At 41.3% G+C, this 27,129-nt stretch overlaps 1 protein-coding gene across 1 annotated transcript in view; it reads left to right on the forward strand.

Annotated features, from left to right (window-relative positions):
• The window catches only part of syt7a (synaptotagmin VIIa), a gene marked incomplete at its 3' end in the record, with an annotated part of 93,842 nt that overhangs the window by 42,733 nt on the left and 23,980 nt on the right, over positions 1-27,129 (forward strand). The window contains exons 2-7 of the mRNA XM_024280710.2: positions 2,153-2,256; positions 13,935-14,014; positions 15,225-15,359; positions 18,097-18,264; positions 20,196-20,612; positions 24,581-24,712. Of these exons, the coding sequence (XP_024136478.1) occupies positions 2,153-2,256; positions 13,935-14,014; positions 15,225-15,359; positions 18,097-18,264; positions 20,196-20,612; positions 24,581-24,712 (1,036 nt within the window). The remainder of the gene's footprint in view (positions 1-2,152; positions 2,257-13,934; positions 14,015-15,224; positions 15,360-18,096; positions 18,265-20,195; positions 20,613-24,580; positions 24,713-27,129) is intronic.

A 27,129-nucleotide genomic window follows, 5' to 3' on the forward strand; every position in this document is an offset into this window, starting at 1 on the left:
CGCCATCTTCCGGAAGTCCCAATTACGTGTTTTTTTAAAAAATAAACATATTTTTGATCATTTCCCTACTGATAGCTTTCCACTGTTCTCATTTGTCACCACTCCAGAGTCTTCTGTGCCCCTCCTGCCCTCTCATATAAAATAGCTCCACCACTGTCTTTGACCCACTATATTAAAAAAAAAACCTAATTGTTGCTCATCTTCCTGTTTATGTTTTAATTTTGTTTGTGTCAATGTTTGGGCTGTTTGTTCTTGACCAAAATCTCCTTTCTAAACTTTGACGCTGAACAAAGAGTCTGAAAGGGGGTCCTGGTTTATTCATAAGTGAGGCCTTGTACATTTGAGCAAAAGTGTGAATGAAAACATGATATCCAGCAAAATTAAGACAAGGGTGTCAAACTCAATCGCACAGGGGCCCAAAATCCAAAACACACCTAAGGTCTCGGGACGAACAGGATAACATTTATTAAACACACTAAAAATAAAATTTCAAAACTTTAATAGCTTAAATTTTTAACATTACTATTAATAAAAACAGGCAGGAATATTATTTCAGAATAAATTAACTTGAAATTTAAATAACTTTCAATATTTTCCTCTCCATAAAAGTATGTTTTGTCAAAATTAGAAATAAGCACAAGATAACATCGGGCTATTGATAACAATTAAATAAAATGATCTGGAGGGCCGGATAGAATTATCCGGGGCTTAACTTTGACACATGTGTTTGTGGTTTGATTCACTCTTAAAAACCCACTGAAGGCTGGCCTTGTTTTCGGATTCTCTGCTCCATGTAACCAAGGCACCAATACGAATTTTCCCTTCTCCCTACCCCTCCATTTGTAGTGCTAGGATTGTCTGAAATAGTGTTTCTTAACGGACATCCCTTCAGACAGAGGAATACAAAGCCCTCTGTTGCAAAGGGGTTGTGCATCGTGCTGTGCCGTGGACGACGTGGGTGCACTCTGAAGCACAGGAGTTTACATTAAAACAAAAAGAAATGACTTTTAGCTTTAGTGTCACCTTTTTAAAGTTATAAAACTGCTGTTGTTATGTATATTTGGAAGCTTTGTGCTTACCCAGCTGACCAGCGACTATTGGTGATGTCATTGAGTGGAAATGAAGTCCGAATTCAGAGACACTATTTTTCCATAACTCTCTGTTGGAGGGCTAAATGTTGGGGTAGGGAGAAGGGAAGAAGTCTGCCAAACCACTGCTGGAGTGTAGAAGCACATGAAGTCTACTTCACCAAAAGTTTCTACAGACACTGCTGTTCTGCGTGTCCCCTAGGGAACAATCCCCTTGTTCCAAAACTGAAGCTGAGGCTAAGAGAACGTTGTACCTTTCCGAATGAGACAACCTTACTGCCACTGTTGCTGCTTTTTGAGCTGATTTTCTCCCAGAGGACATGGTAAAGAGGAAAATAAGTCATGGATATGATGGAGAGATAAACTGAAAAGGCCAGACAGTGGTGACATGCAAAGAAAGGGAATGACACTGCCACTGGGAAAGGACAGCTTTTTGTAAGTGTTTGTCACCGAGGAGACAGCATTCTGACACATTTGTTTCTATTCTTAGGGATCTGAATTCTTAGAAGGAAACCACAATTTTAAATATTTTAGCATATTTTCTGTGTGCAGGCACAAAAACTCAGTAATGCTGTTTAAATAGGGAGAACGTGGGGCCCAATACTAAGCATTGAAGTCCACGGACAAACACACAAGCGCCACACTCACAGCTGCTCCAGAACAGCAATGAATGATGTTTTTTTTATGACTCTTCCAGAGCTGCCTCTCTCACTGGGCATCTACTGATACCCATTAATCATGAGCCACCCCCCCACCCCTTCACTTTCAGCCTGTCAGTTAACAAGGCGTGACACCGTGACAGTGACGTGAGTGCAGCTGAGTGAGACCTGGCTGAGGTCCTTATTGAAAATGTATCGAAATACTCTGACAAAAAGCCTTTAGCCATGACATTGTATTTTTCTCAGCTTCATGTGATCAGTAAAGGTGGTGTGAGAAAGCCTGACCTCACTTCACATCTGTCCTTGTTAGTATGTACGCTGACTACTTTTTGCCATGTTTTTATAATTTTTTATGCAAAAAGGCATCACCCATTGTTTTTCTGGTCTTCCTTTGTGTGTGTGCAGGCTCGGTGTCCCTCAGTGTCTTCCTGGTCTCCCTTGCAGTGACAGTGTGTGCAGTTTGGCTGGTGGCTCTCTGTGGCGTCTGTGGATGGTGTCAACGCAAGCTGGTGAGTTTGCACACACAATGCACAAAAACATTCAACCTTGACGAACAGATCCACAGTGGCTCGTTCCCAATTGCTGTCTTCCTAGTATGCAAATTCATAATCATAGAGCCTCCATAAACATTGCGAGCACAGCTGAAAAAGGTGTAAATAAAAGGAAAATGTGTGGAAATATTGGAAATGTTTGAGCAAGTGTTATGTGGATACTTGCTGGACAGCAAGAGAGCCGTAGTTTACTGCTTGTTCCTAAGGTCATAAACCAATAAAAAAGTATTTGTTTAACATTTTGGTCAAAATCCCTTCATAAACTACATCTTTTGCTTTCAATGACTGCAGGTTTAACCCTTGTGCCATACTAGGTATGTTGGGATTGGGAGTGGGGTCATCTGGACCCCACAAGACAGTGTGCTGAACTTTTTTAATGACTTTTGACTTTCACTGGTTTCTGTGGCAGACGTGAAATCCTCTCCACCTCCATTCACATTTGCAATCGTATGTATAACACGTCAATGTAAGGCTTGGGTCATTTGAGCCCCATTAAATAGCTTGGGAGTTAAGAAAACCATATAAGATCCCTGACTCTCCTTCACAACTTGTGATTTTATTACATCACCATCCAAAACAACGGGACAATACTAGTTTACTGAGGGTCTTTTGTAGTATCTTAGCTATTCCTCAATCTGCGCTCTTCTGGACAGAGATCTTGATGGTCTTTTTAGCATCTGCTAGATCCACTCTTCCAGGAGTCTCAACCCTGAGTATTCCATGTACCACCTTTACTTCCACCTCTACATTTTTCCATCTCCTCCATTACCCCCCATCTCTCAATCTTCTCCCTGATGTCTCTATCACTTGGCTTCACTATGGCCTTCTTCTTCTTGTCCAGCACTACTGTGTTTGGTCTGTTTGCTTTAACTATTTTGTCTGTCTGGATCTGGAAGTCCTACAGAATCTTAGCTTGATCATTCTCAATCACCTTCTGATGTGTTCCCATCTTGATCTTGGGAATTTCAGTCCATGCACTACTCAAATGTTTTAGTACACAATGCTAACCACCTTGTTATGGCGTTCTATGTATGCCCTGCCTGCTAGCATCTCACAGCCTGCTTTTATGTGCTGAACTGTCTCAGTAATGGCTTTTTACAGTTTACACCTGGAATCCTGCCTGGTGTTGTAGTTCCTGGGCTCCATTGATCTAGTTCTACGAGCCTTCTCCCGTGATGCCATGATTTACGTCTCTGTGGTTCCTTTCAGTTCAACTTTCCCCAGACAGTGGCAGGATTTTTCCAGTATTAGTCACCTCTTCTAAGCAATCATTAGGTATCAGTTGGATAGGGGCTGCTCCCTTCTGGGGGTCCTTTGAGACTGTCTGGTCTTGTTTGCCATTCCGGGTGGGTCACATCCACTAGCAGCTGGTTTAATTGTGCTGCTAGGCGGTCGTGTAGAGCAGTAAGATTCCATAGCCTGTAGGTATGGATGATGTTGGGGTGTGGCAGTGTCCAGTTCTTCATGGCTAAGATCCTTTCAGGGATCTCTATCATTGTGATGGTTATTTGATTGTGTTCTTTGAGGTCCCTGTGTTTTGCTCCTAAATTCACTAAACACTGAGTGTTTTTGTTATGTTTCTTTTACCAAATTACTTTGCTGCTATTGTTTAGTTTCCAGTTTTGGTGAATCTGCTCCTATGGTTCAGTGGAGAACATTTATCTTGTCCTTCTGGCCACTATCTCTCAGGCGTACCTCTATAGGTGGACTTCTAAGGCTAGTTTCAATCCAAATTGGTTGTACTTCTTAACCCTACAGCAGTATCGCTGGGTGAAGTATTTACATGATTTTCAATATGCTGCATATTTCTGAGTGTTATGGGTCCCTGGACAAAGGTTCACGTGTCCTACGAATGAGTGGACCAAAGGCTAAGTCTCCAGTATCTATTTTGTTCTCAAATCCTAATTTTTCAGTAATTTTTTAGCATTTTTTTAAAATCTGTATTTATTTTCTATTTTGTTACATATACCACAGCTGAAAAAAAACTCTAATGTATCACGTGTTGTCATATTTTGATCTATTTTATGACAAATCTTTTTTGGGGGGTATATTATATTGGGTAAAAATTACCCAGCTAAAGTGATGGTGTAACTTTTTATAGAAAAAGTGTTCTAGGGTTAAGTATCTCTTTTTTTCATAACACTTTTTCAACTCCAATAGCTGAATGACTTATCTGCATGCTACCTTGATCTTTGTCTTTAGCCTCTGGTTCCATGGAGGGATAGTTTCAAGAATTCCTGTTGCTGTTGTGTATAACAACTCCTCTGTCTCAATGATAGTTGTAGAAGGGATTGTATGCAGTGCTGTATTCACATCCTCTTTTAGAGTTTCAGAAAGTACTTTACCTAATTTTTGCTTTTGGGGTCATTGGTGCCCATGTTGGTTGCGATCTTTAATCTCAGGTCAGATGTTCTTGTGTTGAGGCTTGGTACCCGAACTTGCAGTTTGGGGATGATGATATCTCCCTTCTGACCTTTGCTGCAGTGTTTGTGTTCTATCTCTTCACGTCTTGCAGTCAAGCATCATTAGTGTAATCTCCCATACTTGGCAAGCAATAAGCGACAGTGCAGAAGAGAAGTCCCTTTAAATGGAAGAACAAGCAGAAACGAACAAAGAACCAGAGGTAGTAATGGAGACCAGATGCTGTTACCTGTTGGGGTTTGAAAAGACAGAAAACAGACAAACACACAATTACTTGAAGATATATCTTAAGACAAATGAAAGACAAGTAAGTAACACCATTAAAGACTTTTTTATTCATGGACAAGGAGAAAAGCCACAGATGAAACGTCTGCAGTGAGGAAGATGAAGAGAAATGCACAATTTGCCATACAATTTATAAACTGCAATGTAGATTTATACAGTAAAGGGTTGTGTTTAGACTTAGGTAGCAACTTAATATGAATTGATGTAATTTAATTTTAAAATACAGAAAAAAAACAAAGAAAGGAAGAAAAAAAGAAATAAAAATCTAACTGCAGTATCTGTTTTCTTTGAAAGAATGAAAATACTTAGTTTAGTGGGCACTAGCGACTGAGCTTATTGGTCACTGATACTGCATTCAGAATAAGAACAAAACGTGTAATTGAACTAATAGTTGTGAAGAAATGCTTCAAAATGCTGCGCAGAGGGGGTAGAACAATAAGAAACAAACGACAAAAAAATGATTCAATAACAAGGGACCCTGAAAGGAAGAAAAGCTGAAAAACATGAAGTGGAGCTGCAAGTACAAAATAATGACAAGAATCTGACACCATAGAAAGTGGGAAGACTCTCTACTGTGGGAAATGTTTTGCCAAATGAAAAACAGGTGTATCAATCAGCAGAAATGAAAACAGGAAGTCAAGCTTTCAAAAGGAAGATGCATCTGATGATATCAAAAAGCAAGACAGTGAGCGTAAAGACCGAGCGAAGACTTCAATGCAACAAATGGGAAAAAACAGAAGAGTCTTTCAATCTGTAGGAGTTCTGTGTGTTTGAGGAAAGAGTGCAGAAAATGTCCTGCCGTCATTTGGTCAGGTCAGCTTGCACATTGCACCATGTGGGGACAGATCAATCTGTCTGAAAACAATACAGTTACAACACCTGCTTGTTTGGGGATTAAAAGCATCAAACAAGAAGGGGAAAAAAAGGCACAGAGCAGAAAACCCAGCTGATCCATCTGGTTCTCTAACTGAAAAGCACCTACGACCTCCTCACTACACATTTAGCAGTGAGGCAACTTCCAATTTCTTTTTGCCATACTTTTGGAGTTGTAAAGTTGATTTTCTATGTAAAATCCAAGTTGCTTATATCCATTTTTGATTTACTTATACAGTTTTGTATAAACACTCATTTTGTTAAATCTTATTCCCTGACACAACCAAATGTATCGCCACATGATTCAACTTTATATTCAGAAATATTTACAGATCTATCACAGTTTCCATGGGTTTTGGGTATATCTATCAACAATCATATTTCTATATTTTTTCTTAAACTTTTATTATGGTTGGCGATTGCTTTAACTTGGTTGGGTTCCACAAGCTTGCTCCACATATGGATACACACAATCGTTTTTTGTTTGTGTTTTTTGTACATTGTATATAGAAAACAACTTTTTTTCCCATGAAATTGTATTTTTACTCTCTTTGTATTAGTTACTTTTGTCTGATTTTGGGTAAGAAATTGTTTTCTGCTTTGAATATTTGTATTTAACTTTAAATTCATGATACAGTGAATCCAGAGTGAGCCATGATTAAACATTTTGACCCTTAGTTGTTCTAATAATTTAAGAATCAGGTGTTAAAAAACAACTTAATGCTATTTTCTGAAAAAAAAAACAAAAACAAATCAAGATCAAATCTGTACACAACTGTCTGCGTTTGGCTCAGAAGTAGAACACTTACGGTGTGTTTTGTGTTAGAGGGTGATTTATTTTCCATGATGACATATTGTTATGAAGAGGGCGTGCTTCAGCAGTCCTCAATGACACAAACTAATCTCACCGACATTAGTAATCTGTCCTGATACACGGTCTCAGCGAGGAAGAATTCCTCAGATCAACCCGGCTGACCTCTGATAGAGGGCGTGTCATTGTGATTATGTGTTATGAAATGTGATTGATTAAAGGGGGGCAGCCATTACGCAGACAGAGCTGTAGTCCCCACTGCCACTTCACTGGACTGATTCTTTATAGATATGGAAGCTTTGGAAATTAATTGAATTCTGAGTCATCTTGTGCGTGTAAAACCCAGGAACACAAATTACTCGTTTCAAGTTCAGTGTTTTCTCTTCCTCTGTTGAGGAAGTGAGGCGGCAGAACTGCGTGCCAGACTCCAAACATCTCATGGTTCACTACATAAGACCATTTGTGGAGCCAGAATCTCCACTAAGGTGAGGTGTCTAGATTACCAGTTGATGTCATAACAGCATGCGGAGAGGAAATGGTCCATGCAGGAAGGGAACAGTGGTACAACACGGGCCCTCTGTCGCTTGAGCATCGCATTACTTTTGATATTCCACTTTAAAAATAAATAGAGCAGCGAATGACTCCGAGTTTCCTGCGGTGGATGGAGGTAGTTCTGCTGTCATCATCTCAGGAAGTCCCTGAGGTCCTCTCCTGAGCGCTGCTGTGGAGGAATCTTATTTTTATCCTGCAGCGGCGCTTTGAAAGTAGCAACACTGAGCCGAGATCAGGGGACTGTCTTTAGGCCTCCTGACCCACCAAAGGTCATCATCAACTTTAAAAAAATATAAGTTTTGTCTCATATGCAAATGATACATTTCTTCACATTAGTGCATTTTGTCCCGGTCCTTTCGTACCATGCCTCAGGGTGTGTCTGTTTCAGCTGGGGGGAAGGAGGGGTGGAATTAAGATGTTAATTAAGAGCTTTGTAGTGCTCAAACCACTTACTTTGGGAAAAATGTCATCTGCCAACGGGTGCGAAACCATAATAAATGCAGCTGCCTAATGTACAAAATAATTAAGCGTGACTGAGATGAAGAGCCGTTGTTTCCTTGATGAGAAACGTGTTTTCGATGACTTTATTCACAATCTTGCTGAAAATCATTTTTCAACCTTACCAAATCCTCTCAAATTGTTTTTATATATATAAATATATATATGAGACTAGCACCCACGACGGCCTGGCAGCTTCACAATCTGTTCTTCTAAAATATACTTTTATGATAAATATGTTTTCCTCTGCCTCAATACCCCTTGATCACTTTATTCTTCTCTCTGGCAGAACTACAATCACTAAGCACATGATTATGGTGTGTATGCTGTATAATTTGCATAAACACAGTTACTTTCGACTAACAGCTCTTATTATAGATGTCTGTTGGTAAATGTAGCTTACCTCCAAGGAAAACGGTGGATTTTCCTTGTTCTAGAAGTAGTTTAGAAATGCCAAGAATCAAATGCTTACTCTCTCAAAGCCACTGCAGGACTCGCCTCACCTTAAGATTTTGGGGTTTTTTTCGTGCATTTTAAGACTTAACAGCGTCAGCTTCCCTAAGAACAAATGTTAGCCTGCAGCTTCACGTGTCAGTTGAGGCTGGACCCTTGCCAGTTGTACTTATGATTCAGTTCTTCATGAAAACATGTTTTTAGACAAGTGCTGCTTTGGCTTTGGCAAACAGTGAAATAATATGTTTATTTTAAAACTCCTTATACACCTCATATGTCATCCTGAAGCCTCTTTTCAGCTTGGCTCTGCAGGCAGAAAAGAGGCTTAACCTACCTTCTGCTCCGGTAATTCATAATCGTAACAAAAACTTCAACATTTTTTACTTCAAATTAACTACATTCACTGATTTCATCATATATCAAATCAAGTAATTTTTAATTAAAAGCAGCAAGACAAATATATCATAATAAAGCGGCGCTCCTATGATGCGATTAGAGAGCCCCTGTGCGGTGGAGCTCACGGATGTCAGCAGGGATGGTGTTGTAGGTGGTGGGAGAGATCTTCAGACATCAGAGGTGGTGTCTCTAACATCTGTTCGAGCAGCAGAGACTGTTTAGCATTCAGAAACCCTCCGCCTGCTCCTTGTGAACCTTGTGCTGTTTGAATGACACAGTTGTGAGTGTGGCTGCGATTGGACCCGACATCTTTCACATCCTGGCGCGGCCTCATTCGGGCTTCCCTTTCAATATTTTTGAAGAGAGACGGTTGTGAATCAGATGATGGTAATTATGCCTTTCAGAGAAAAAAAGGAATTCATTTATTATAGAAATTTAGAAGAGAATGTGAAGTGTCAGGGAGAATTAGAGTAGCAGCACATTTTGTGGGTCCTCAGTATTACTGTGGCATGTTAAAATACTACTGGACATAGTTTTGGCTACTTTCTATGCTTTTTACTTCTGGGTCTGGAGTGCTAAAGAACACAGGTATGTAGAAGATGTTTTGACAGATGCTAAAAACAAGCAGCAGACAACCATTTAATAGTGCCCTCCTCTCTAATTATGGTGTGATGTGGGTAATATTGAGCGAGCATGCACACTCTTGCTGCCTGCTAATTCACAGCAAACAAACACAGCTGGGTGTTGGAAGGCGCTGCACTGCCAGCCGAGGCACGCAGAGTGGTACTTTTAACTCTATCTCCTCTCATGTTGGGTTCCTCAAGGGAAACTCTTGGTCTCATCCTGAGAAGTCCAACAATGCTTAATTTGTCACCCATCTTCAGTGGTGTAGCAGGAAAAAAAGAAATGTTTTTTTGGTCCACATTAGCTGAAATGGGATTCAAACTCTCACCTTTAATTCCAATTCTAAGGGTAGTCACCCAAAGTCTCCTCTTTCTGAAAAGAATTGCCACTCAAATATAAGCTGGTTATTTTTGGGGGGGAACTTCTTAGTCAATTTTCTGAAAAAGGATTATTTAAATGTCCTTTTTAAATGAAGGACACCTGAATATGGTATTACTGGGATTATGTTGTTTTGCAGAATGAAAGGGAAATAGTTTTCTGAAGCATAACGGTTCCTTTTACTCTGCTGTAAGTCTCAAAAACAAGTCATGGTCTTGTCCCTCCAACCCTTATACATAATAGATATTCCACATACATACAAATATACATCTTGCATGCTGCCATCTCACGTTTTTAATTATTTACATGCACATACTTCACATTTTTCTTAGCATTTTAACAATTTTTTCCAATGTTTATATGGATTCATTAGCATTTCTGCAGCATATTCAAGTACAGCAGATTAATAAGGCAGAGAGTATTGTAGAAATATATATTTATGTTTGTGGTTGACTATTTATGATATTCCAAATCCTACATTTTTAGGAGTACGTTTCTAAAGCTGAAGATCTAATGTTCACCAGTCATTGTGTTTTAAAGTTGGACTGTTTGTAAAAATGGTTGAAAAGACGATCTAAAAAATATATTGAAAAGGTGAGGAAAATAGGAATGCAAAAAGTGCATATTGATTTCTTCATGAACAGCAATGTTCAAGACAAACGTAATTACTTAACATACGCTTTATTAACGTTTTAACAACAGATCTCCATTTTGCATTCTCGTCCTTTCCCTCTCCTCTCCCTACATCTCTCTTCTGCTGACATCTGTCCTCTAGCACCCCCTAGTGGCTTGGAGTGTACTTGAACATAAGACACAACAAACAGGACTTCATCCTACTTTATTTTGTTGTCAAAAGTTCTTCAATCTCGAAGTCAAAGATGTTCCCTTCTTTTATCTCTATGCACACACTACAAAATGATCTTATTGTATTCAGAAGTGTTATTCACAAAACCCATACCTCCCAACCCTGTTTACAACACGTACTGCTAAAAAATACTGCTAAAAAAAACAAAACGTTACTATGACTATACTAACTCTCAACTGTGTTTGCAACAGGTCAAAAACTGGGACTGTGAATTGATTAAAATAATTAACTAAATAATCGCAAATCTGGAAAAAACTAATTGCGATTAATCGCAATTTGACATTTTTTTTTTAGCTACAATATTTGCCAGCCACTCATTATCTACAGATAATCACAATATGAAATCACACGCAAAATGGTACATTCAGAATGTTTTTTAACCCTTAAATTTAACTCTGTATTTTCAATTTGAAAGACAACCCAATTCCTTATTTGGTATCATTTTAATCAGCACAACCTCACCTGTGTGACTCTATTTTGTCGTTTTTCCTTGTTGTATTCACACACTAGACATAAAATCATGCAAAAACAGACAATTCGAAATGGAAAAATGTATTTATTTTGCTATGGAAACCCCAAAAATGTTTAATGAACTGTTTTTACAACATAGATAAAGACGTTTTAGGTCCAAAGCACATAAAGACATGGAGAACAGAGTCTGGTGTGGATGAACTTGACTGGTCTGCACCGAGTCCTGACCTGAACCCCATAGAACACCTCTGGGATGAATTAGAGCAGAGACTAAGAGTCAGACCTTCTCCACCAACATCAGTGTGACAAGACCAATGCGCTTTTGGAAGAATAATCAGAAATTCCTATAAACACATTCCTCAAGCTTGTGGACAGCTTTCCCAGAAGAGTTGAGGCTGTAATAGATGTAAAAGGAACTCTATGGGTTAGGAATGAAATGGCACTTCAGTTCATATGCGATTCAAGGCAGGTGAGCGAATACTTTTGGTAATATAGTGTAAATGGTTTATGGGCTTCAATAGAGATCATATTTTACAAAATATAGTCTTTTATAATTGCCTTTTGGGGTTTTTGATATCTGAAGATAATGAAATTGTCACGAAATTGTCATTTTTGCTCAATTTTGATCCATAATCAAATATGCAATTTATTTTATATTTATTATTCTAATTATAAAAAACAGCTACCAACCATCAAAAACCTAGTTTTTCTGAGTGGCTTCATATTTTTCCAGCGACACAATTTGCAGCAGCCGCAGACTCACTTAAATACTGTTCAAGACTTTGATTATGTCAATTAAAACATGCTCTGCTTGAATAGCGCTGATTGTAGAAACCCGTCAGCCAGTTGTTTTCTTCTGTAATTGGCAGCTCGTTGCAATTTGGAAATGTCCGACTCCTATGATGTGTTCATCATTTGGACTGGAGTCATCATGTCATAACGGCTCAAAGACAGACGCCAAATCTGTGATCACAGGAAAAAAGCCCTGGAACTGGAACAAAAAGCTGGGTCTGGATTGTTCAATCTTGCATTGATTTTCTTAACACACACTGGGCTATTGACTTGATTTCCTTCACTGTGTCCTGCCTCTGAGTTGATAGAGCTGCTGAGCTTTGTCATAATAATCTCCATAGATTTCTGCTGTCTACCTTGAAGACAGGAGCTTTTGTAGTGTTCCTTTTTCATTCTTGTCAATGAGCTGGAGGGGCGGTCTAAAGTGTGTGCACAAAAAAGAACTAGGTGTCTCATTGCAGAGCATGTGACGCTTTTTCTTGCTTTCATATCTAGTCCATGCAGGACTGTCTGCCACTCGTACTTCACTCAATTCACCCTTTGCACCTGTCCCTTCTTGCCATTCCTTTGTTTCTCAAGCCACTCCATACAGCTTTTGTCAATTGCTCAGCTACATTTTTTGTCTCTTGGTTTCTATTTTCATATCTCCACTTCCTCTTTGTACTGGATTCTGTCTCATTTATTGGGTCTTCCGCCTTTTTGATACATGCATCTCCTTTGATATTTCCTCACTTTGAAAAACTGAACTTTTGCCTTAAGGTGTCACAGCTACATTTTGCATCTGTTGGTACAGAATTGAGTCCATCACTTGGACATACGAGTATAAGTGCACGCTTAATGGCTCAGATTTATAGTCAGTATATCAAATAGTCTCATAGCATTAGGCAGATGGATGGCAGTTTTACTATGCAATCCAACCAGCATATGATATACTACGAAACACCTAAAGCTCAATCTCAAGAAGATCAGGAATGGTCTTCATTATGTGAGGCTGGGGCACTGCTGACATGCTTCATACTCTGGGGAGGAATCAAGCAGATGGCTGGGATGAGTTCAGGACTGCAGCCTTCATTACAGCGCTCACATGTCCACAGTACATCAATGTAAAAAGAGTCTTTTAATCTAGAAGTTAGCTTACAAACTGAGCAGTGCTCATCTTCTGTCATTCCCTGGTCATCCTGTCAATGCTTATTCATTTGTTGAGCCATCCAGCGCAGATTAGTGCCGATCATAGTGCAGATGAGCCATTTTGTGCCCTTGTGGCTAATTGTTACCGTCACCGGTGCTGCTGTGGGTTTTATCATTTTTCTCTGCAGTGAAAGGGTCAGCTTTGTCAATAACTCTCAAAGGTACAATATGCAAAGTTTGAATCAGGATCAGTAACCTTCTGGTTGTTGTCTACCACATTAGGTTCAGGTGTTAAAATAATAAAGCAGGTACAATGACAAGAACGTGTATTACTATGTAAAATCAAATCCCATTAAACAAGCTTCTAAATGACTCTTCACAAATAGTCTGCTAAACCTTTGGAAGCTTTGTAGGGTTACAGTTTGCGAGGATGTTCGTCACCTGCTGTTTCCCAGGGGTGAGACTATGATCTATATCTGAGCGGCATCGGATGTGTGCCATTATGCATGTCATGATGTGCATTGCAGCATCTAGGTCAATGTGTGCATTTATGGCATCCGTTTGGAAGGGCAGCTTTAAACTGAGCTTCACCCTCTTCCAATAGTAGAAACGTGTCAAAAGAGATTACCTGTGGTGCAACACATGTGAAACAACTTTGACTGTAATGAGCTTTTCCAGAAGAAAGCTCACAGCAAACCTTACTTTCTGAGGCTTTTTAAATTGCCTTTATTTCCATGGTTACTGCAGGTCATGCTCTAGCTATTTGAAATCAGAGTAGTACCGGACTTCCAGAAGCGTCGCTGCAGTACCCGGTGGATTACCTCAAAGAGGCAATTGCCATGTAAATTTCAGGGTGGTGCCAATGATTATCATAGTCAGAAATGGCTCTTCACAGCAGATTTGATTTGTCTTTGATTAGTATAATCAGGGTAACATGAGGGCTGACGGCACTGTGTTTGTGAGATAATAGGAGAGGCATTTACACTTGAAATTAGCACAGCGAAAACACAGCTTCAAAGGACAAATCTAAGCAAACCTTTTGTTTTTCCCTGCCTTGTCCGCCGTCCCCTCCCCTCCGACTGGCTTCAGGGGAAGAGGAACAAGCCGGGAGTGGAAGCAGCAGACACTCCAGACTCTGCTCGTGGGCGAGGGGAGAAGAAAGCCATCAAGTAAGTGCCTAGTAACTGGTTGGGGTCTGGTGATAATGAACTCCATTGAGCTCAACTTTGAGTCCCTCAGTGTGCTTTGCACAAACAAGGCAGACGATGAGCCCCCCTGTTGTTTTATCTTGAACTGCACAATCTCTGCTAGAGCATGTTTGTAAAGAAAATCACAACGTGGGGCTAGTTGATCAAATTATTCCAGATCAAGGTTTTGGCTGACGCCCCTGCAGGTACAAGTGCTCTGCGCTGCAAAGACGGTGCCAGCTCAGGTAAAAGAACAAAAAAAGAGGGCTTGAAGTCTGCTTGTCAAAGGCTTGAAAATGATTGTCTGTCATGTTCCTTACAGGGTTGAAGTTCAGATTAAGGTTTACTCTGTCCTTGACAAAACAAACCCATATGACAGAACGAGAGAAAGCAGATAAATACCACATATTCTCTCCTCTCCTAAAGCCTGATTTCTTTCACAGCTGTTTTTCAGTGTGCTTTGTTTTTTTCTGTATTGACGGTTTTGAGCAGTGAAACTGGGCTTTTGCTTGTGAATGTATTCTGACTTGGGTTCCCTGATCTCCCTAATTTGTCCATTTCCTTTCTGACTGGCTCCAGATGCATTGGTGTGCTCTTAGTCATTTCAGCTTCAAATTCCTTCTCTTTGTGCATTGCCTCTCTCTCCTCCTCTGTCCCTGCCCTGCAGCTCTGACCACTGCTGTGTGACTTGTATGACATTAGTGATTCTGCTCACCTGTTTCCTCCTCTACTTTCTGTGTCTGCGTTTTAGCTCTCCCTTTCTCGTCTCGTATTCATGCTTTCCCACTGCTCACCTCAAGGATGGACTGCAGACTTGTTAATGTTCAGTGTTGTGCCATTTCTGAACAAAATGTGATCACAAGCTCTTTTGGTATGAAATTGTTTTTTTTTTCTTTTTCTTGCAATTTGTGGTGTTTTGTACCTCTTGTCTTTTGCTGCTCAGTTCTGGTGAATGCCTCCACACTCTGGCTGCTCTGTCTTTATTTGTAAGCCTATTGTAACTTGTCTGTGATACTTCAAGTAGAAAATCTGGGTCTGATTAAATCTAAACTCTCATCTGATGCAGCTGTAAGAGCAGGCCGTGTCCTCTAAGCCCTGCGTCATCTTCTCAAGGAGGAGCGACTTTTTCTTGGATGGTGCCGGGGTTGTCCGTAGTTGTGTTGCTCTGACCTGTCTCTCTCTTTGGCCACAGTGATCTAGACAGAGACTTTTGGAATAACAATGACAGCAGCACAGTGCAGCAGAGGTGGAGCTCCTATCCGCCCAAGGAGTTCGTACTAAACATTTCTCCATATGCCCCATATGGAGATCCTCGCCTCACGCTCAAGTGAGTCTTGGTCCAAGTCTGGTAAGAGACTTCCCCCCCGTGTAGGGCTGTAATGAGGCAGGGGCACCTTTTTCTCTGGCTTACGTCCCATCTTTTCCCCTCCCACACCATCCCCTTCCTTTATTGTACAGATACTGCCACTAGCCACAAAGCAAATTGAAGAACCGAAATGTGGATGTTGGCTTTTTTAATAATCCTGATTATTTTTCCGTTCCTTAAGACACAGTCCTGTCACGGCGTGATGTTTAGCCACAGGCTTTTCAAAAAAACCCATTTCATAAATGTCAAAGTGTTGCAGTCTTGTGCATTTGTAGACCTGCTTCTCCCATAAAGCAATCATCAAAAAAATTATAGAAGCGGCATAATAACCCTTCCAGTGTTGTCATACTTTAGAGCCCAAATGATTGCTAATGATAACTTTATCTGGTTGGAAACATGCACATAGAAAATGCCACACATCCACATTATAATTTCCTGTGAAAGTCATTTCGGCGTTGCTGCAGCCACAGAGCAGCGCGGCCATGTAATTCCCCCTCCGGCCACTTTTCTCTGTGTTTTTCCGCACCTTTAAATGAAGCAAATGTTCGGATGCCCCCTCACTCCCTACAGCCCTGCCGCTCCATACTAACTCCTGACCTCTAACCTCTCATCTCTTTCTCCCATGGGGTGACCATGGAGACGGACAACCCTCAAAATCTTCTCCTTCAATAGAGATGTGCACACTTTAACTGATCTTCTCTTGAGTTTGTGTGTGTCCTTGTTCTTTGCTTGTGTTTCCTGGACTTTGCTGGTTGTCGTTGTTGCTTTCGTTGTGGAGGGTTGACCGTTAACACTAGGTTGCAGTGTGGCACCAGTGTAGTTTCACATCCATCTGTGGCTTCTCTCCGACTCCCATCAGAACAATATCGAATGTGTTCTACACTAACATTGAAGCTCTTGAACTGCATCTACTGTGTGTAATTTCAGAAGGTAACAGTGTTTTCTCTTATTGCAATGAGTCTTTTTTTCACTCACTGAGCACTTGAATCTAATGAAGCCTCAGCAAGGTCACACCTCTCTTCCTCTGGGCCTTAAGAGGACTCGACCCCTAAATCTACACTTCAAAAATGTCTAGAGAAACAAGAAAAAGTGACCATAACACAAAAAGACGTCACGCAACACCAGGCATCAGACTGAAAGGTCTTATGAGCGGCCATCTTTGCTACCCATTGAGGACTGTGTGTTCGTTCGATTGCCTGCAGAAAGGATGCAAGATATTTGAGCAAAGAAGAGAAAAACTCTTGATGCCAGCTTTTGACCTTTGTGTTTCTGTAATGCTCGCCTTTTTGAAAAAAGCTCTCAAGGCAAATGTGTTGCTCACAGATCCTCCTCATATAATGAAAAGTAATGGACGGTTCTCTGCATTAGTGGCAAAAATATCTGATTTATCATTTGCATGTGAATCAGTAGGAAGTAGATATTCAGCTAATTGAGACTCTATTATGGTGAATTTTCCCACATTGAGAGGCAGAGGCCACCTCTTGACTCCAACCAATAATATATCACCAAAGCCAACGGGCAGCTGGGAAATCATTTCCTTTTTTTGAATTTCTCTGGAGATCAGCAGCTTCCAGTCTCTGAAATGACAGTCTCATTTCATCGTGTTGATAGATTTGTTGTTTTGAGGTGAAGTCTTTCTTTACAATTTTGGACGAATGTCTGTAAGGATAAAACAGCAGCCTTTTTTCTGATTTTAAAGTGCAGGAATAATGTGGAATTTTAATGATGAAGGATGGAAAATTGTAAAAAGCTGTCTAGATTGTGTCAAATGTGACACCGCTGTGTCCTGCTCTGACCATCAACCTGGCAGCCTCATCAGTCCCAGCATTGACTATGAAGCATCCTGTCATTTGCTGATGTTAAATGTTAAAGGTGACCTTTCTGCAGGTTTAGCTCCTCGTGTTCACATGGACTCACAGCAGAAGCCAAAGTCTCAGATGCCTCGTGTTTTTTTTTTTTTTTGTGTCTTCAGGAGCTGGGTTGTTGTGCATATTAATGAAGTGTAGTCATGTCACCAGAGGGCACTACTGTTCTTTAATTTTGATCATCACTGCCGCAGTTTTAAGATGAAACATAAGTCGTCAGCCTTTAAAGTCAAACAAATTATGCTCCGAATTGCTTAGATTACATCCATTTTCTTTAATTCCTATTGGTGCACTCTCTATTAGATACATTAAATATTTTAAAAGAAATCTCGACAATTAGGGTACAGATACAAACTGGAATCAGTGAATTGTGGGGTCAGGTGTTTTTGTAAATTCAATAAATTGCCTTATGGATCATAGGAGCATATCCTGATGCCCAAAGGAATGAGGTAATAAGAACCAAAATGACCAGTGCTGTTAAAGTATAAGTCCTCTAGGCCCAAAGGAGGAACTTGTTGCTGGTTTTCCGCCCTCCACAGGCTCCATCTATAATTCCTTTCTTCCTACCTTCTCTTCTGCACCACCTCTTTTTTTCCACACTGGATTGCAGATCTCTCTCATCCACCGTCGTTTAATTTGGCCTGGAAATCAAGGCCTGCCTCCTCACACACTCTACTGATCTGTCTCACCCCGCTAACCATGTGGATGCTCAAGCTACCGTCCAGCTTGTATATGACTTTCTCACTTTCTGTGCTCTTTTTCCTCCTCTTCTGCCTGTCATTATTGTCCCTCTTCTGTATTCTCTGTCTTGCTGTGGGATCTCTATCCCCTAGTGGGGCGGTCTCAGGGGGTCAGAAGGGGGCAGCAACTGGGCATGGGGATGCTGGGGGGGGTCCGTATCGCAGCGACAGCGTCAAGAGCATGGTGACAGAAGGAGTGAAAGCCGGGAAGTGGCAGACGGTCCAGGGCCACGTGCAGTCCGGAGGATTAAGACCCAGCAAGTGAGTTCAAAAGCAGAAACCGGGAGGAAAAAACAAACTTCTGCAACAACAACACACAACTCGCGACAATGAAAATGTTGCTTTGATTGTTTCTCCTGCAGCGAGGTTAGCCGCATGAATCATTTGAGGGCGGAAACACAAATATGCAAGTAAGGCTTAGCAGGGTGCAGCTCAGGTGAGAAGGTGAGCGACTGGGCACAGATCAAGGTGTTAGCCCAGGGGAAATATGAACTCCCATCAGCAGAAGATAACAATAGCTTGTGCTGCATCACACTTACCAGCTAACACAACAGCCCAGCTGAGCATTTAAGCTTTGAAGCTGAAAGGAAAGCATGATTTATCCACGTGAGGAATTTATCTGCCTGCAAGCTCAATTTCAGAAAAACACCACCGAGCTCAGTAGCTGCAGCTAAGACGTAGCCGCGTTTTATTTTACTGACTGCATGTGACATGATGTGGAGTCTATATTCAGCATGCTGTAAATGAGGCAGTTAAACTTTGGATCTCTGTGATTTTTTTCACCTTTCATTGACACTTCATGCCTGCGATTTTCTTCCTCCACAACACATTTATGCTCATCACTAACTCCCTCCTTCCTTCCTTCTCTCCTCCTCTCATCTTTCTTTTTGCCCCTGTCTATAATTGGATTCTATTTTCGGGCCGCTATAAGTGTCTGCGTCTCTTGTGTTTGCGTCTCACACCCCATTTTATGTCTTTCCTCCACCGCCACCCTCGTTTCTATCGCTCTCTCCATCTTTGTTTCTCCGTCTGCAGCCCTTCTTTTTTATAAACTCAGTCTGTTCTATAAAACCTTTTATTTCTTTCATTTTTTTGTGTGATTGTGAAATGCATGATGAATTTTGGACTAAAAGAGGTAAAGCAAAGAGGAGAAAACTGCACCTACATCATGTGCGTGGTTCTCTTCTGACCTAATTCCAGTAGTCTGGGTAACTCAGCGATCAAAGGACGGATATGTTTAGTGAATAGAATCAAATATTTAAACAAATCAGAAGAAGAGCAAAAACACAGGAATAAAGAAATATTGGCAGCAATACTCATTATGTGGTTTGACATTTTAGGAAAGTCAATTTACCAATTAAACATCATTTAACACAGGGAGGAGAAGGAAAAGAGAGGCTGGCAGAGGGAGGGAGTCATGCTGCACAACTTGGTTGGCTGTTGAGATTTCTCTGGGGGTTAAGCGTGTGTTTAAAAGAGCAAAAATACTTTGAGAGAAAGGAGAAGAGAGATGAGAATGTTGATTGATGAGAAGAAGACATGGGGATCTCTCATCAGGCCAAAAAGCGCTCATCGAGGAGACCTGGAAGCCGCAAAGTCTCGAGCCAGGCGGCGCAGAGGCGCGCCACGCCCGTCCGGACGGTGAACATCCGGCCGTTTCCTCTGCGAAACGCACGCTCGAGCAAACGCGCTCAAGCCGCGCACTCCCGTCCCCAGAGCAGCTCCCACTCTGTCCGCCGCTGCTCCACGCAGCTCCACGAGCAGCTCACAGCACACAGCCATCCTCACTCAGGCTGCACCTTTTACTGCTACTTCTTCTACTGCTGTTACTGCTGCTGCCTCATGGTGCTCTCTGTCTCTCTTTTCTCTCTCCTGTCTCCACCTCCCGACACTCCTCCCTCTGTGTCTGTGCCCTCTAACTCCACTTCCTGTGTGGACGAACTTTGCTTTTTCTATCCTGAATTCAACCTAACCTCCTCTTCTGTTCCTCTCTACTGCCCCGTGCCACCGTGTCTGATCTCTGAAAACTCTTTTCATCTCTTTTTCACCCCATCTCGTGAAATCGCCACGTCTTCTCACTCCTCTTCTACCCCTGCTGCATCTGGCTCCTTCACCCCTCCTCATAATCCGATTCTCTGCCGGCCGTGGCCTTCAACACGCTCTCTTTCCTCCCTGCTCCTCTGTCCACCCAGCTTTGGGGACCCAGTCTTGTCCTACACCTCCACTCTAGAGCACATCCAGTCAGGCCCCGCCCGGCCTCGGACGCTGTTGCGCCAGCAGAGTCTTCAGCAGCCTCTCATCCACCCGTCGGGCCCTGGTCTTGGTCAGCCCCCCACCACGTCCCAGAGCTTGGGACAATTGCACACCGCACCCGGACACCCTGGGGGAGGCGGCGGTGTTGGGAGAGGACAGGGAGGAGGCGGCACTGGTGAGGGTAGAGGCGCAGGTACACAAGTCGCCTCCCAGGGGGCTCGGGGCGGCCAAGCAGGAGCAGGTGCCTCTCGCTGCCAGGGAGGCGGAGCAGGAGGGCACCCCCGGGGCAATCCCGGAAGCTGGGATTACATGATGGATCAGATGAAGAATCGAGGCCTGGATGTCAAGTCCTTCCTGTGAGTCTCAACATTTGTTCCTTTGAATGTGTCTTGCTGATGTTGTCCTATAAGCCTGTCTGTGTTATTATATATACAATAAGTATTTTCATGAATTTGTTTTAAGAATATTATGGTTCATAGAAACATATAATTAAGTGCAAACTAACCTGCATTTAGATAGAAAACGTGGTTCTTCTCTTTTAGGTGTTTTTTTTAAATGCATTTAAAATCCAGGGAAGGATATTGCTTTAGTCTGTCAAAAATATTTCCTGTACATGTGTGAGTTTGTGTGCATCTGAAATGCTGAATGCTTTTTATGCGACGTCTAATAAATCTAGCTGATCTGCAGAGGGAGGGAAATGCATCGTCTCCCATAACAAAGCTGAGTCTGTCACGGCTGATTCCAGTAATATAGAATGATAAATGTAAACACAAAGGTCAGTAAATAGGCTTACGAGAAAAAGCTATTAAAAATGTTAATAGATCTAGATTCATGAATGTAAATAAGTTGTTGCCGTATCTCTAAGCCCTGTTGTATTCCATTGTCTGTTAGATGGGGAACATTTTATGAGATTTCATTTTAAAGGTTACTGAAGCCAAGCATTTTGATTTGTCTTGAACATCAGCGCCGTGTCCCCGATGAGCTGTGATGAAGCACACCCCAGCCTCTTGTTGAGCAATCAGCGCCAAAAAAAAAATGTTGGTTCTATTTTTAGAAAGTCATGTGCATGAAACATGGTGAGGTGTGACATTTGCAGGCTACTTCTTTGCCGTTCCCATGCAGGATTGTTAAATGGTTACGCTGGATGCCCTGCTAAACAGCAACATCTGTTTCAGTGGCGTTTATTGTGTTGTCATTGCAGAAAAGAGCTGCTGTTCCCACTCCATCATGTCTTTTAGCAAAGGGTCTAAAGAAAAAAAAAATCACAATATATATTTTTTTTAATCAATTAAAATTGAATTTATTAAAGTTTAATGGTAACTTTTATACTGATGCATTTTTAAATAGTTTTGCATCAGTGTGAGAACAAGGGTTAAGCAGCTGCACATAGATTAGTGTTAACCCTGACACATTGATCTTATGTCATCTGCTCTGTTGGCTCTGCAAAATATTGCTGCCCCATGCCCAGGAGGGGCGGGGAAAGGCAGGGGGAAGAAGGGACACACGAGCAAGGACACTGTCAAGGTACCACACGCGCTCAGTGAATCAGTTTTAAAGTAGCTTCTCACCACTTGTTTCTCTTTTTTTATGTCTATTAGAGCCTCTGCGGGTTTCGCAGCTGAACTAATGCCAGCAACAAACCGGACATCAGCGGTGTAGCACACCTCACACGCACCAAGGTCATTGACAGCATCGCCAGTGATCGTCAGCTTTAGTGCTCATCTTTGCAAATGTGATTTTTAGGTCATTGTCAGTGTGTTTCCATCAACGGCTCATTTGATTGACGACACAGAGGTCCAGTAATAGACGTGACCCATTGTTCACGACAGTTAATTTCAGTCTTGGCCAGATTCCCTGTCTGGGTGAATTATTGCTCATTGAATCCAGTGGTGTCATTGACACAGATATCTATCCTGTGGAGAAGTTTAACCAAATGGATCGCCCGGGACATTGGCGTTAAATCGATAATTTACCCTGGCATCAAAAAAGTCTCGTCCCTCTCTGCTTTCTTAATGTTAGGTGAACTAAGTGACACTTTGAAAATAGCCTTGAATGTATAATGCTTGTACTTATGAGGTAGAAGCATCAAACAGCCATCATAGTAGCACTGCCAGTACATGTTAGCGCCATGAAATGAGGTAAAGTCAGTCCTCTGCTTTTTTTGGCAACATTTAAATTGGCTTTGCTTTTTCTTAGATCTAAAATGAGGTGCACCATTGGAGTTTTCCTCTGTAAAATGTTCTTTTCATCATAGACCTGGATAATGATATGTTTACCTCCTGGAGGGTTTTCTTAGCTGATGTTTTCCCTTCCGTGCCAACGGTACCTGCGATCAGCCGCTTCTGTTGTTTCAAAAAGATGTCACAATTTATTTTTTTGTTGAGGCTGAGCATGTTTGGGTATTTTATTTTTTTCTGATTTTACCATATATTCAAGTAGACCAAAATTCATGTTTTTCAGTTCTGTCTGATAAATTCTTCTGGATATTAGAGTATAAATGTTTGCTTTATTTGTATTGAAAGCATTTTTTGGCTCACTATTGGAAACAGCACATTGACCTTAGTTAATTTTATGAAAAAAAATGAAGGATTTACAAAACTTTCCTACAAAGCAGCATTTAAAATCCCACTCTAATCATCTAGAGCAGTGGTCTTTTATTTATGATCATGCCGTTTTTTGCCAAAATGTTTTTAAAAATTTTGTTTTCTAAAATATAGTTTTTGCAGAGCGGCTGGAGTTGAATCAGAAATGTACCTCTTGAGTTGTGGGCTGTTAAAACAGAGTAAGCCTGCCTCCACTTCCTGTCATCCATCTGTCTACTTGCTCTTCCACTAGCTTACAAACTAAAACATACATGGATCTAATGGTCTACATCAGTAAGGAGTGGAGCATGGAGCTTATAGCTCGAATGTCACACATACCAGCTTTTTCCGAACTGCATTTTTTTTGTCTGCTCTTGATTCACATTTTGAATAAAGAAATACTCAGAAATGCAAGTTTAACCTTTATATTCTTTATATATGTCCTCCATCTTGGGAAAAATGCCACAAGATCATGCTAAATGTATTTTTGAATGGATCTTTGTTTTTGAAAAAATTGGCCTTAAATAAAACAACAAAAAATTCCTGACGTCATACAGTAATTTGGATGTCATTATGTGAAATAAGTTCCAAAGTCAGTCAGAAAATGATCTATTTTAAAATTGTAATTAACATCTATTAGCATGTTAAGAGTTTCAAATACAGAATGATACATTTTGAATGGAGCTAACTGACCTAAATGTTATTTGAAAAGCTGTGTATTTACAATTTTGCTTTGACAGATTATGAGAACAACTTGTGTTGCTAACAAAAGCAGTAATCAGGCCCAGAGGTGTGAGAAAGCCGCTCCTTTCCATGTATGACACAGAGCCTAATAAACAGCCTTTCAGCAGCAGTAAGAAAAAAAAAAGCCTTCAATGGCGTGCAAAAAGATTAAATTGTGAAGTTTTAGGGCGATATCTCACCACAGCTTGACAGTCCCAAATTTTCTCAGCAGAGAACCGGTACAGCGGCGGAGGGCTTAAGCTACAGAACTTGCGGTGTGTATGACAGCGAGGAGGAAAGGAGGCAGTGATGAGGAGGCAGGGAATTAGGCGGAGGGGAGAGGGATGAAGAAGAAACGGGGGATTTGGAAAGCTACTCTGCTAGAATGGAAAAAAAGAAGGATGAAATGAGAGGAGCGAGAGAGCAGTGACCCAGAAAATAGTGACACTCTGTACACCTCCAGATACTCCAGAGCTCAAATAGAAACAATTAGTCCAGATCTCCTTAATGAGACTTCATAAAATCTTAACTCAGGAGAAACATACCTTGCATGTTCAGAGGGAGAGGTGAATCAGGAGGGAAGGGAACAGGGTAAATGGTCCTGCGTGGGTTGTGTGTCGTTTCTTACACGTGTGGAGGCTGATATGCAAGCTGCTGAATATCACATCCATTAGGAACGATTAACCAATCACACGGTTACGTGTGAGATGTGAATACAGGCTGTACCTGTAAGCACACATCAGTAAAATAATCATCATTTTCTTATTAATTTGGCCTTTTTCTATTAACGAATCTTTCTAATATCCTTCCCTGGACAGAGTGCTAACTTTTTTGGGTTTCTTTCCGCCACTACTCAGCTTTCTGTCACTGCCACCTAAAATGACCTCTCCTTGTCCTCTCCCTCTTGCACCACATCTTCTTCATACTCGATTCCTCTGTCCCTCGCTTCTGGACTCCTTTTCTGGCCTTTCTCTCTGTCTCTGTTTTTCTACCTCTTGTGCTCTTTTGTGGGGAGCCAGTGAAGGGAAGCTGGTGGTCCTGGCTTTGGCCATTGGTGTGGCAGAGCAAGATGACTTTGCCAATATCCCTGACCTGCAGGAAACAGCGCAGGCTGCCCCACCAGCCAATCAGGAGCCCCCTCCTGAGAAGAGGTACCAGATGATGTATGAGAGTGAGTGTTTTTTTGTTTTTTTTTTGTTTTTTTTTCGAGGTGTGCGAGAAAGAGGATGCAAGAATGAAGAAAAATAAGAGATGATTTCAGAATCTATGTTGAGAAGAGTTTGTTTTGAGGTATTTTCAGTGAGTCACTGCACTTAGAAGCCACAGAAGTGCACCTGAAATAGCACCTCACGGCTTTGTAATAAAAAAAAAAAATTGAGAGCTGACTATGAAACCTAACATTGAAAAAAAACATTTTTATAATGCTGAGGTGCAAAGATGAGAAAACATTTTGGGGCTTTGCCAAAAAAGCAGTAATGAGCTCATAAATCACAGAAGTGAGATCGTCTCTAGGACTACATCTTATTTTGAAATGCACAATTTTAACCACTCAGATCAGATTATTTCCATGCTATAAATAACAGTGCTAAAAATAAAAGTATTGCAAGTTGGTGGTAGTCTTTTTTTTCATGAGCATGATAATTATTTTTTGGATCACAATGACATTTTTCACCATTTTCCTCGTTTTTTTTTCTTCTTTTCACTTTTACCTCCCACCAGTAATTGCTGCGTCTCCCTTGCATTTTCATGCTTTTATTATCCCAGTCCTTCCTGCTCCTGTGTTCTTCCTCCCCTCGTGCTCATTAGCTTCTTTCAATCACCCTCTGCTGCGCTGAGAGTCTCGTCTCTGTAGCTCCACAGAGGACCCAGAGAGCCTCCTCATTATTCCACAACATGTTAGTCACTTACATAAACATGCGGCTAAAAATAACCGCCTTCCTTGTCAGCCAACTTACACACTAGAAGTCAAAAATATTTCCTCTAATTCACAAAGATGCCCCAGCCCCTGCTCAGATCGGAGTAATTGGCTTTGCTTTCTAGCGATGGATTGGAACAGTTTTAACAAATGAGTACATGCTGCATGAAGTAAGCAGCTCAAGCCATTTCATGGCCACAGATAGTAGTTGGGATCATTTGTAGCGGTGTGTACCCCCCTCCCGAGGCTTCAGAGTGGATCTTGTGTTTGCTCCAGCCTCAGGCGCCTGCAGCAGATTCAATTTCCCCTGCAGCCCAATTAGAGCGTTTTTACTTCGCTTCATACCCTGAGAAATTAGACACACCTCGGAAATAGATAATAGCACATAGCTTGAGTTAAAACGGCAAACACATTCTGATGTTAGCCGTCACACTGATTATTCCTCATTCATACGTCTTTTATCAGTTTGACACATGATTTGAAAGCAGGGCTCCATTACAACACAGATGGTGGCTGCTTTCTTACCCAGACTGCACAGCTGCAGTGTGAAACTCCACACTTGCCTGAATTGTTCTTTCCTGAACAAATAATCTCCCTTTTATTTATTTGCCTTTGCAGCATCGCTATGCCAACAGCTAGTTTGTCTCGGTTATTTCGCTTCATTTCAGTCCTTTTGCCCCCAAGCGTTCTGTGACCAATACTCTGCCCAAATGCTGCGTTTGTGAACATCCAAACTAACTTCATTACTCAGGATTACCATGTCAGTCATAAAGCCAAAGAGGGGGAATATTTGTTCATGCTTTTACAGTCATTTTTGCCTGTTCACCCCCTTGAAATTGGTGCAGAAATCTGTTCTTAGACTAAACAGCATGGAGGATCCATCTTGATTAACAGTAATTGGCCACACTGTGGATCATTTTTAGGATTAGCTTGCAGTTCGTTTAATTTATTTGATGCTGAACTTAATGACTGGCAGTTTACAAGAGAGAAGAAGTGCAGATTTGTTTATAATGAAAGCGTCAAATGACCCAACTCGTCTGTCGCGATGCTGAGACGTACACTAATTCCATTTGAGTCATTATTTAATTGTTTGTTTATAAAATGACACATTTGAATTTATAATGAGTGTTTTTAATACACTTTAATTGGCAGCTAAATTGAGAAACAGCCTGGAAACTAAAGGTAGAAGTTGTTTGTGGTATCAGTGCTGACTTCACAGATGAGAATGATTTAATCAATCATGTTATTAGCATATTGTTCTCTATAAATAGGCTCACAAGAGGAGAAAAAGCAGCTATTTTGAATTTGTACCTCACAGTGTGTTGTACTGTTTCTAAATGAGTCCATTAGAGTAACTCCATCCATCTTAACTTGCTGTATCTATTTTGGGGTCACAGGTGTTACCAGATTCTGTCCCGGTTACTGTTGGGTGAAGGTGGGGTACACCCTGGACCTACACATTCTCACTCCCAATTCGACATATATGGACGTATGGTTCGGGGCCCCTCTGCTTCACTTTTTGATGTTTTGGGTGTCCCCAACTTGTCCTTTTTTAACGTGCTAGCTGTTACCGTTTAATCACGAGTCCCCAACCCTCAGGATGCAGAACCGGTATTGGGTTAGGTTACCGGGCCCGTCCGTGTACAGAACTTG

The sequence above is a fragment of the Oryzias melastigma genome, linkage group LG6, assembly GCF_002922805.2.
Source record: "Oryzias melastigma strain HK-1 linkage group LG6, ASM292280v2, whole genome shotgun sequence".
In the NCBI taxonomy this organism is placed as follows: Eukaryota; Metazoa; Chordata; class Actinopteri; order Beloniformes; family Adrianichthyidae; genus Oryzias; species Oryzias melastigma.